The 12466-nt window shown below is 39.9% G+C and overlaps 1 protein-coding gene across 1 annotated transcript in view; it reads right to left on the bottom strand.

Annotated features, from left to right (window-relative positions):
- slc41a1 (solute carrier family 41 member 1) overlaps positions 1-12466 on the bottom strand; it is a 38783-nt gene that overhangs the window by 5131 nt on the left and 21186 nt on the right. Inside the window, exons 4-6 of the mRNA XM_007251400.4 lie at positions 3147-3218; positions 2569-2713; positions 2046-2192 (exon numbers count right to left, since the gene is read on the bottom strand). Of these exons, the coding sequence (XP_007251462.2) occupies positions 2046-2192; positions 2569-2713; positions 3147-3218 (364 nt within the window). The remainder of the gene's footprint in view (positions 1-2045; positions 2193-2568; positions 2714-3146; positions 3219-12466) is intronic.

The following is a 12466-nucleotide window of genomic DNA, read 5'->3' as shown; positions in this document are numbered from 1 at the left end:
TTGTGTTTTAATGTGTGGTAGATCAGACACAGCAGTGTCTGCTAGAGTTTTTAAACACTGTGTCCACCCACTGTCCACCAAATTACACGCTCCTATATAGATGCTCCACCTTCTACAGTCGTGCTTGAAAGTATGTGAACCTCAAGGATTAGTAGTTCATTTAAAGGTGAAATTAGAGCCAGGTGTTTTCAAACAATGGGATGGTATGGGATTATTTAAAGAGTAGGGATCTATCAAAGTCTGCTCTTCACAACACAAACAAAGAAGACTTCTGAGGACCTCAGAAAAATAGTTGTTGAAGCTCTTTAAGCTGGAAAAGGTTACAAAACCATCTATAGTGAGTTTGAACAAATAGAGAAAATTTAAGACCATTGTTACCCTCCCAAAAGTGGTCGGCCAGCAAAGATCACTCCAAGAGCAAGGCATGTAATAATCTCAAAGTTCACATTCCTTTGCCACTAAGAAATATGTAATATTGGATAATTGGTTTAATTGGATTGGTAAATAAATTACCATACATAATAGGGGTGGGCGATATGGCCATAAAATAATATCACGATATTTCATGGTATTATCACGATAACGATACTTTAGGTGATATAACAAAAAAAAAAAAAAAAAACACTACGGCAACAAAACAAAACTTACATTTTATTATTATATACGATATGATACAGCACATCTCTAACTAAGATATTAAAAAAAAACAAGAATTTTAGCAGATTTGTAACAGAAGTCAATGATTCAGAATGTCATGATACGAATAATAATAATGCACTCCAAATATCTCCATATATCCAGGATTAAAGTAAAATAAATGATACTAAACATATATAATCTGTCTCTAGTAGATATGGAATAGGAAATGAGAATAGTGTGAATTTTTCTTTTGCTTAAAACAGCCAAAAAAGTTGTACCCTGATGTGATAATTAGGGGTTAGTGATATGGCACGATACTTGTTGGCGATATTATCACGTACGATACGATATGGCACACCTAATACATAATATTTTCACCTTATAGGACTTTTTTAAAGGCGTATTTAAGCAGAAATATAGAAAGTTCGCAGGGTTCACAAACGTTAAAGCACAACTATAAAGGTAAAGTCAGAAACAAAAGCTCATCTGTTGCAGCACTGTTTGTGTTGGTCATTCTCTAGCTCTTCATCATTGCCCATATGACACTAATGGCTGGTTAATGGACTAAACTCAGTCCAGCACTGCTGTTTACTACAGTCATACCAGCACAATACAAACTAACACAACACAACCATGTCAGCACCACTGTCAGCACGCACGCCACAATCTTCTCACTTCTGTTTACTGCCGTTTTTTGGTTGAAAAGATCCATCAGTAAGCTTTATTTACTCATAAAAAGCAGCACCTGGGCAAAGCAAAAACACATACACAGAGAAACACTGCTTTTTAATTACAACCCCGAATCAGACACTTACGCAAACCTGGTGGGCAGCGACAGACTGAGAAATCACAAAGATATTCTGGTGAACATTCTTTTGGGCGTAATTTAGCACCGACATTTTTGGATGTAAGACATCAGGCAGCCCACACTGGGCAACAAGGCTGTTTTGGTTCACCTCTTATGAGGGTTTATGTTTACATCTATGCAGTTTATTCTCATCATCTGAGTTTGATCACTTGGGAAAAGCGCAAACATGTAATTACCCGTTGCAGAGCTGTTTTCGTGTGCTTGCTCAAACCTAAGGTCTCACAATTGCACCACCACACCACATATTAACAGCCTTGAAAGGATTTCATCAACACCATGCACTTTCATTCCATTTAAAATGAGTATTTCTTGCCTAACAATTGTTGCCCTTTCACATAAAAAAACTTCATTATTGTATTCCTGAGGAGCAGTCCCACTAATTGGCTGCTACTGAATCGAAAACAATGTTGTTTCACAACTTTGCTCTTTGGCACGAGATGAATCCACACAATGAAATGTTGTCACTGGCTGCCGAGGATGCTAACTATAAACCACATAACGAGCAGATCTCCCCAGTGTCCCAGTAGGCTTCACTTACCCAGCTCCTTGTAAAGCCCCGTGCTGATGCCAGCCAGCAAGGACAGGGTAATCAGGTCTCCAAGGCTGGCAGCAATAGGGGTGGCCACGTTGTCTGGATTAATGCCAACCTTTCTGGAAGCTATGATCACCCCAATCATGACGAGGCCTGTTTCGGAGCAGAGAAAGAGAGCCTGGCTGTGATGGTGTTGAGATGTAAGGTTTAACACAGGAGACTGTGTCACTCACACACAATGAGATCAGGGCCATTTAGGGATTTCAATATATCCTGTTTGGTGTGAATATTTATAGCACATTTCCACTTCAGAATCGTGTCAGAATGCATTTTCCCCATTCCTGGGAATTGGACCAAATCTTATCTTTGGGATGAAATTCCATAACAGTTCCGTATCACCCAGCATGAACAATGGGCACTATAGGGTTCACAAACGGATATTAAAATCAACATATCTTCTGCTTCCTGTGGAATAAAACCACTCTTTCTAACAAAGGACTGTTAAACAGGAAAAACCCAGCATTCTCACCTAGCAGCAAGGAGGCTATGAAGGCTGTGGCAACGCTGCTGGCACAAAGAAGAACTGCATGGCCCATCTTGAAATTGCCCTCTGGAATCCAGCCAAAAATGACTGCAGCAATGGAGGCCAGGAAGCCAACCACGGTGGCCTGTACCTGAGATGGGAACAGCAGTGTTACCATTAACTCTCATGACTTTTTCCTTGGTTTGCTCTTGATTTGCTCTCTCTTAAAATGTCCTGAGCTTCTATGATCTAAAATTCACATGTGCAAATTCTACAGTTCCAATAAATGCCAAGTTCCCCCAGTGACATTTTCAATAAACTCCTACAGTCTTGGTAAACCAGATCAAAGGGGGAGATCAATCGTGGGAGGAGAGGGCAAAATATGATCTTTGCGAGATGATCTTTGCGAGAGTGAAACCTGGTCAGCACCTATAGCTGTGTGGTCGATACTGTACAAAGTTGTAGAAAATTGGACATCTGGATTAGTTCCAGGTAAAAACGCAAGCAGGTTGTTCAAGCATTGCAACATGTGATGTTTGCTTTGCTTCTAGCTGGTGACATGCTACAGAATGCGGACTTGTTACCTGAATCAGCGCAAGGTTTCCCATTATCATTTTCCACATCTCCTTGGCGGTGTCCATCTGCCCAATATTAGCCTGCAGAACAAATGGGGAAAAAAGAAAGAGAAAAAAAAAACCCATTAAAAAAGTCCATTAAATATGCCTTCCATTATTTATCTTATTCTGCCACTTTCAGGATTTATTTTTTTCCACATTTGTTAATGATTGCATCATATTTTAAATAAATACAGTCTGAAGTGCCAACTGCTGTAGACACTAATCATAAAGCACGGATAAACCAATATCCCAACTGGCTATTTATTGTTATCTACAGCACACAGCAAGGTATATCCACCACCATCCAAAAGAAAAGAGGAACTGCATCTGTCTGTCTGCTCTGGTGAGGAAGACCTGTCCTGTGGTGTGAGGCTGTTGTAGAAGATGTTAGCCGAAAAGCTAAGCTACGAACCTGGGAGCATTAGTGTTTGGTAGTGTGTCTGCTTTACCAGAGCTTCAGAACAAAGCTATTTATTTAGATTACGATGTTCTAGTGTTGGTTTCCCTCCGCAAAATGATAAGATCAGATGTTTAGACATTTGAGTGGATATTTTAAAATAAGCTCCTTCAACCACCGACACAGGTGGTGGATAAATGGTAAATGGAGCTCCCCAACACTGCATTCTTGCTTTGTGTTGAGTTCAGAACACTGCTGTTCAAGCAGCAAACATTTTTCCTTTTCTTCCAATTACTGTCACGCCCTCTAATTATCTGAATATATTTTACTGCTCATTGTGTACGTTTCTTATCACTGCGGTTGTATTAAATATCAGTGGTTCGCTGCCACACCGGACGTTCTAACACAGAGTAAATAAATGTGTCTCCCTTCTTGTCGTTATGCAAAATAACATAACTATACATAGAATGTCAGCCTAAGATCAGTTTCCCTGCCCTTGACCATTAAACGCAAGCACCAACTGAAGCTGATCTTAGATCATCTAAAGCAGGGGTTCTCAACCTTTTCTACCTTACGGCCCACCTGTTTACAACTTGAAAGCGTCAAGGCCCCCCTAATAATAATAATAATAATAATAATAATAATAATAATAATAATAATAACAATAATAGTAAAATATTATCTAAAAAACAAAGTATAATAAATCTTGCTACATGAACTTCTTACTGGAAACATGCTCTAATATTGTGCTTCTTTCGCATTTTTACCTTTAAATTTACACATAAAAGTAGCATGGTTTGACAGGGTAGCACAACTCGACAGAACACCTGATGACTCGGCTCGATGTTTGGGCGTATCCGTGACGTTTTTAAATTCAAATGACGCAACAGGTGTAGTCAATCATAAGTTTAAGATTTTTAATCAACCTCACTGTGATCTATAGTTCTATAAATCCAGTTTCAGCTTCTCCTCCACGTTGAAAGGCGGCTGTTCGGCACATACGAGCCTCTCTCTCACACAGCAGAACTTTTTTTGCCGGAGGGCGGGGCTGCACTCATGCAGCGGCTCTCTCTATTGAAATGAATAGGGATGCGCTGTGCTGGTGGACGGGGAAAGGATTCGACTTTCCTGCGGACGTGCTGCAATAACACTAAAATTAGATGTCAAATCGCGGGCCACAAAATATTGTTGTGCGGGCCGCAAATGGACCGCGAGTTTGAGACCCCTGGTTTAAAGTGCTGTGGACCCCTAGAGAGTGCTTTGTGGCCCCCCGGTTGAGAAACCCTGATCTAAAGCAGCTTTATAAACTATAGCAGAATGTGTGGATATTAAGGACATACAAAGGGCATTAACAACAGGCATGTTGACAATAACCAGTCTAATGAGACACATCTGCATTATGAGCCATGAGCTGAATACCTACCTAGTGTTCCGCCAATGAGAATATCTAGTGTTTCGGGTGCTGTCAGACCAAGGCTTTGCTAGAACAAACAGCGGTCAGTTCATGAGACAAAAGAGGGTTTTAAACCACTGGACACATGCATCTCATCTTCCGCCCGCTGGCGGACACCACTTATCTCATCTCTCTCACTAAAGATGCTAATGTTGAGTGGCTCTGGCCCTACAGTGGATCACAGGATGAGGCCAATTCGCTGATTATCCAGTTTTTAATGATATTAAGGGCATTAAAAGTTTAGAAAGTAAAGAGTTTATCCTGCATTTGCTGGAGGAAAGGCTTTGTACTACATTTTAAAGCATTGCCGTGAGGCTCTGATTGCATTCAGAATCAAGAGCATTAGTGAGACCAGGACGCTGGATGATCACCATCCCACCTTATTCCCAGATCACCCAACTGATGCCACAAGTATTAGATTGAGGGCAAACATTTCAGGGAACATTAATCCATTGCTTCACAGTTGAATGCGTGGGGGTCTTTTTACCCATCTAACCCACAGCTGTACACGTTGTGATGTGTTTTCTTGTGAGAAAGACTGAACACTGGCCACCTTCCTCAAAGTAAAGTGACATGAACTACTGAAGTTCGAGAAAAGCCTGATAGAAGTCAACATATAAATATACAGGCATTTAACTAATAATTTCCTGAACCACAAAATGTATTGTGTTTTCCAGGAATACAACGTCATGTGACTCGCTCCTGTCCAATGACTACTGAAAGGAGAGTATAAAGTCTAAAGTGTGGACACACCTTCTCCATCAGTGTTTTATTTAATTTATTTATTTTCGTCATTGTATATTAATATTAAATACATACAAACAAATAGGGGGCACATCTTAAATTAAGTAGCAAACAAAAAAAATGGTATAGCTTCCACAATCCCCTGATCTAAACCTGATCAACTGAGATGATGATCTGAGATGAGCTGGAGCTTCACAGCGTGAAGAAAAAACCAGAGCTCCTTTAAGACGCTGAGAAAACTATTCCAGGTGACTCTTCCTCATGAAGATACTGAGATTAAAATACCAAGAGTGTGCAGATCTGTCCTCAAAGATAAATGTGCTACTTAGACGTATCTAAAGTAGAAAACATATTGTTTACAAAATAATTCTGCAGGTGTTCCTGTATAGCTTTAATGTCTTTAATATTAAATTTACAAAGTAAACAAAATATCTGCATAAATAAACCGAAATAAATAAGTGAACCCAATACATTTTAATCCTCTGTTTCTGTCTACTGCGAACTACAAAAGGTTCACATTTGAAATGAAGAAGCAACAACACCATTGACATGCTACAGAGTGCTAAATGGCACTCTGTAGTCAAGTGCTCAAAAAACTTAAAGCGAAGTACTTTACACTGGCCAGTGGCCTCTCACAGAAGTATAGTGGAACCACAGCTTTTGGCCAAACTGGAGAGGGAGGACAATAGCCTGAGGACGAGGGAAGAATACATTTCCCAGGAGCTGACAGCAAGCCAGAGAGCACAGCGGCCTCTCTCAGCCATTGAGCCCGGCTCACTGTGCAGTCTTTCATTATCTTTCAAAGGAGTAGTAGTACTTCGGCACTTCCTGCGAAGCCCTTCGCTTTGCCGCAGTGAGAGGACAAAAACACATTACATATTTCCAGGCTTGTGCGGGAACGCTGGGGCGAATCAGATCAAGTGTGCCTTAGCCACAGTGCAGCAAGCGGAGTTGGACTTAATGAGCTTTCCGTTCTTTTCTCTTGATTGGTCACAGTGGGACACCGGTGAAACAGCTAGCTGTCTCTTTTATCACGCAGCTACTCGCGGCCAAGTTACAATGACAGAATATTAGCAACACTGCTATATGACAAATGTCTTTGGCAGCTGGACAAAGGACAAGTAATTGTAATGTGGGAGAGGCCATTTTGAAGGGGGAAGTGCCTTGTGTGCATGTGTGAGGCTCCTTGTACGTGTGTATATGTGTGTATGTGTGTGTGTGTGTGTCGGTGTAGGGGCCCAGGGCTTGGGAGGAAGGAGCTTTTGAGCTGGTGCCAGCAGTGTGCTCGCTGCTCACAGAGGTGACCCCACTCCAACGATCACGGAGCCTCTTCCGCAGAGAGCTTTACGCACAGCGTGATGGGAAAAATCCAGCTAGCATGCGGCCACTACTGCGGCTAGCACTGATCCGAAGCGAACAGCCGACTGAGCCAGATAACGGGCAGGGCAGAGAGAGATAAAGCCCCAGGGCAGGTCACTGTGTGCTCGCGAAGGTGGCTGGCCCACCCACACACCCCGCATACAGTGGCGATAACCCCTCGCTGACAGAGGTCCTGCCAGGGCTGCAAGAAGTCACATAGCCTTTAACCCAGTTCAGTGCAGAGCCCTGAAGCACTGCTGCAGAGATACAGGCTTACACTGATCACTTAGTATTAAAACTAAAAAAAAAAACATTCCATATATATATATGGAAAAATCTCTGATTCTGCTATTTATAGGTATATGTTTCATTAAAATGAACATTGTTGGTTTATTCTATAAACTACAGACAACATTTCTCCCAAATTCCAATTTAAAATATTGTTGTTCAGAGCATTTATTTGCAGAAAATGTGAAATGGCTGAAATAACAAAAAAGATGCAGAATTTTAAGAGTTCAGAAATCAATATTTGGTGGAATAACCCTGTTTTATAATTACTGTTTTCATGCATCTTGGCATCATGTTCTCCTCCACCAGTCTTACACGCTGCTTTTGGATAACTTGGAGAACTCCTGATGCAAAAAATTCAAGCAGTTCATCTTGGTTTAATGGCTTGCGATCATCTAGCTTTCTCTGGATTATATTCCAAAAAAAAAAAAAGGAATCTTAGTGTTGTAATATTTATCACATGTTAGTACATTATAAATATTGTGATTTTTAGCAAACAATTAATTGGTTAACAGCTGACAGCTGGTAAGCAGTAATGGAAATAGCTGAGCTGAGCTTTGGAAATGTATTTTTAAAATTCTCAATTAATAAAGCCTTTGTCTGTAGTAAAGCAATGCTGGAACAGACTGTGTAACTGAACTCTCTAATGCAGCATTTACACACTCACACACAGCACATTCACACTTAGTAACTAGCAATAACTAGAAAAAGACGAGAAAAATTGGGCCACACAGCACCTACATTTAATGCAAGACGCCTAACTTGCACATCCTTCAGGTCAATGCAGCTTTCTTTAGTTTTAATGGGACACAGGAGAAATTCAACACATTATGACATGAACAAAAGTGTCTTATTATATTTAGAATGAATCTTGAGAAATAATTGCAAAACAAAAGTTTTTTGTCAGTATTTGAAGATGCTGTTGATCTGAGATTACTAGATGATGAACAGAAGCATGTTTTATTTGACTGCCTATTGAAATCCTTTAAATGTCCATGTGACAATTTACTTTCAACTGAACTTTCCTGTGCAACCCCGGTCACTTATCAAAAAAAGTCCACTCATTTCGCTTGTGGATGCCCTTGAATGTTCAGATAGATAAAAACCTATCAGAATGAATTATACCCAAGTCAGATTGGGAGGGGGTTTAAAAAGATTAAGCATAACAGATAGGCTAAGCAGGATAATTGGATAAAGACATGAGTGAGTCATGAGTAGCTAAATATATCTGGCATATTCTAGAACGAAAGAACAATCAGTGAGTTTCCAATAAGAGTCAACTGTCAAAACTTCAACACAGTGGTAAGACATAATACTGTCAATGTTCTGACAGACTGTGGCAAACAAACAATTACAAGACACAATGGCTTCCTTTCTAAAGAAAAGTGCAATTAACTTGTCAGATTTGAGATAAAATTGTGCAAATACCTTCCATCAAACTGACTGTAGACTGAAGTCTGTATTAGCTGCTTAGTCACAGCTAGAATTCATGCATACGTGCCTTCGCAAGACAAAAGATATGAATAGAAAAAAAGAAAAAAAAAAAAAAAATCAGAGAAACAGCAAAAAGAGTTCAAGTGTGTTAAATTCATGCTGATCGTGGGATTAGCTCCTTTTCATAATAAGAGCATTAGAAACGTACAGTGCTCTTAATCTACTGGTAATTACCAGTGGCCTCTTGGAAAAAAGTGGCCTGAAAGTTAAGCCAATTTGTACTGTTTGAGGTAGATTTTCTGTGCTATGGAAAATTCAGAGACGGTTGCAAGACGTGCCGTCATCTTTTGTCTTCAATTTTTTAAAAGGAATCTTTAACAAGGAGCTCCGAAACGTCACAAACATACATCTTACGTCTGAGCTAGCTGGACGACTTCAATTCATGGCCTGACGTTCTTCTGAATGGTGACAAAGTGAGAGACTTAATCTAATAGCAACAGATCAAGACCACAGCATTGTGCGCATGTGGTTGTGCGTAATTGACCTATTCATCTCCAGCCACAAATGTTCCTGTAGCAACTGTTGCTGTTTGGATGTGCCTGACAGACCCTACAACAATCTAAATATATTAAAAACTATGAAAAAAAAATATTTGAGTAACTTGCACGACAGCCCACTCATTAATGATTCAAAACTCAATTCAATGATTGAAAACTTTGTTTACGAAAGCCTGCGGTGGCCATGTTATGATACACGTGATACACACAGCCAAGGGAAACACAGAGACTGAGACAGCTTGCATGTCACACTTGATTATACTTCAGAATGCGTGTTTATGACTGAAAACAGAGTACTATAGCAGTAAACAAGTCACAAAAAGTACCTTTGAAATAATTTTTTCCAACCATATATACAATAAAGAATTGCAGGTGTGAGAACATCCTCGGACAAAAATACTTTCTGCCTAAAACTGGTAACTCTCCCATTTCTCTTTTATACCCCTACCTCTTGTTTTTGAGTTAACCCTTTTCTCTAAAGGAAGGGGTGAAATCCTCCCTCTAAAAATTGGGACAACCCTTCCCTTTGTTTACCTGATACAGAGCATAGCTATAGCAGTGGTACTCTAAAGTTCAGCAACCTAACTGCTGATGCTGGATAACTAGTTCACTTTTGGGCTTTATCGTATGTCTTCATAAAAAGGACAGGTGGAGTAGCAATTAATTATTATTGCCCATTTCTTAATTCCTCTGCGATTGGGAGCTGAAATTAGCTTTTATTACCTTGTATTTTATTTTTCCATTACACATTAAAATACTGCAGCCTCTGCTGTCAGTTGCAACATTTAAGGTGGAATAGGAAAGTTAGCTAGTTATCTAGCTACTGAGATGAACTACTAGCAATGTTGTATACTTGTTATGAAGAAAATGGCTATAAACCAATAAAACTACACATTAAATTATGGTAATGTAGTGATTATCGTATGTTCTTCTTTATTTGCTTGTGCCACCATCTTGCCAGTGATTCTCCTAGCTTTGTTTTGAGTGTGTTGCTTCAGAAAAAAACTCTGTTTGAAGGGTCATGTCGCCCTAACACTTTCCCCTTCAACCTTACAAGAATCGGGACGCCCTTTGCCTAGATGTGCACATGCAAAACAGAGGGGAGGGGCTAAATAGTAGGGCCAAGGGGTGAAATGGGACTAGGCCTTGGACTACTGGTATCTGAGGCAAAAGCAGACCGACATTCCTATTGACTCTGGTTGTTATACACAATGAAAGACCCTGCTCTTTGAATAGGTGCATTTTTTCGTCTCTCAAAAGTGAAGCCACCACAGGTCGGGCGCCCCCTGCTGTTCGGTTGCAGAAAGCTGTGTAACCCCACCCATCCCCATAGGTTTCAATGGCAAAACAGACAACTTTCAATCACGTTTTTTTCTAATCTACTGTAATTCTACCTCCATTATTTAAATGCAACAGCTTGTGTAAACTCTGCTTATATTGTCAAATTTTTATATCCCCACAGAATTCATTTTTAAAAACGTTATTCAGCTCTATTCAAAAATGGTGTGGTTATTGTAAAAGGGCTGGTTATGGGCGGGACCAATAACAGACCGTGAGCTCCGCTCCGCTCTTACAGTCTATGGGTGCAACTGTTTAATTTTTTTAATTAGTTTTTCATCCTCATTTGCAGCCAATAATTTGCAGCCAATAACACCTATACCTATTTCCTGCACAGAGCAGCTTCACTCGCATTCCATCAGGGTACAGATACTGCTGTAGGATTTAAGTAGACGGCTATAAAGACGTGTTAAGATTATGTGTGTAATCTTGTGGTGACGACACCAAGGACCACAGCCCATAGGAATGTCTGCTTCTGCCTCAGACACCAGCAGGCTTGCAGTCTAGGCCTACACACAATCAGTTCTGGTTGCACTATTTAGAACAAGTGGAGAAGAACCAAGCAAAGCAGAAGTAGGGCAAGAAGCTTGATCGTGCGTTTCACAGGATTTACATGGGTTTTAGTTCTTCTCCCAACGTCCTATATGGTTAACCACAGCTATTTATGTGTGGAACACAAATCACTGACCTGGTTTCTACCTTGCTACTCTACTACATTTCAACTTTGACGGTTAAAAGCACTGAAAAACAAGGCGGTTTATTGAAGATACTGGTAATTGTGTTTGTTCATAAGATGCCCATGTTCCTCTGTATGTATCACTGTCAACTAAGGCTGAACAATACTGGAAGATAATAGACATTACGATATTCTTTTGTTCCGCCATTGTGGAGGACAAGCTATTTTTGTGTACCTTAATTGTTTCTATGTCTTCAATATTAATCTACAATGTAAAAAATATCAGAGTATCATTTCAAAATGTTAAACTCATATTACATAGATGTATTAAACACAGAGTGATCTATTTTAAGAGTTTATTTCTTTTTTTGTTGATGATTATGGCTTACAGCCAATGAAAACCTCAAAAATCAGTGTCTCAGAAAATTAAAATATTATATAAGACCTATTAGTACTTTTGGCAGTGTGGGTCGTTTGTCCTGCTGTAAAGTCCTGCTGGAAAATGAAATCCTCATCTCCATAAAAGTTGTCAGTAGCAGAGGGAAGCAAGAAGTGCTGTAAGATTTTGTGGGAAAACAAAACTGCACTGACTTTAGACTTGATAATAAAAACAGAGTGGATCAACACCAGCAGATGACATGTCTCTCCAAACCATCACTGATTGGTGGAAACTTCACACTAGACCTCAAGCAGTTTGGACTGTGTGTCTCTCTCCACTCTTCCTCCAGACTCTGCTTCCTTTATTTACAAATGAAATGTAAAATTTACTGATGATCAGTGATGGTTTGGAGAGACATGTCTGTCATCTGCTGGTGTTGATCCACTGTGTTTTATTATCAAGTCTAAAGTCAGTGCAGTTTTGTTTTCCCACAAAATCTTACAGCACTTCACTTCTTCCCTCTGCTGACAACTTTTATGGAGATGCAGATTTCATTTTCCAGCAGGACTTGGCACACTGCCCACACTGCCAAAACTACCAAATAGTCTTTTATAATATAACAATTTTCTGAGACACTGACTTTTTGGGTTTTCATTGGCTGT

Source organism: Astyanax mexicanus, chromosome 24, assembly GCF_023375975.1.
Source record: "Astyanax mexicanus isolate ESR-SI-001 chromosome 24, AstMex3_surface, whole genome shotgun sequence".
Taxonomy (NCBI): Eukaryota; Metazoa; Chordata; class Actinopteri; order Characiformes; family Acestrorhamphidae; genus Astyanax; species Astyanax mexicanus.
Note: the sequence above shows the minus strand (reverse complement) of the source record. Positions and strands in the feature narration are given on the sequence as shown.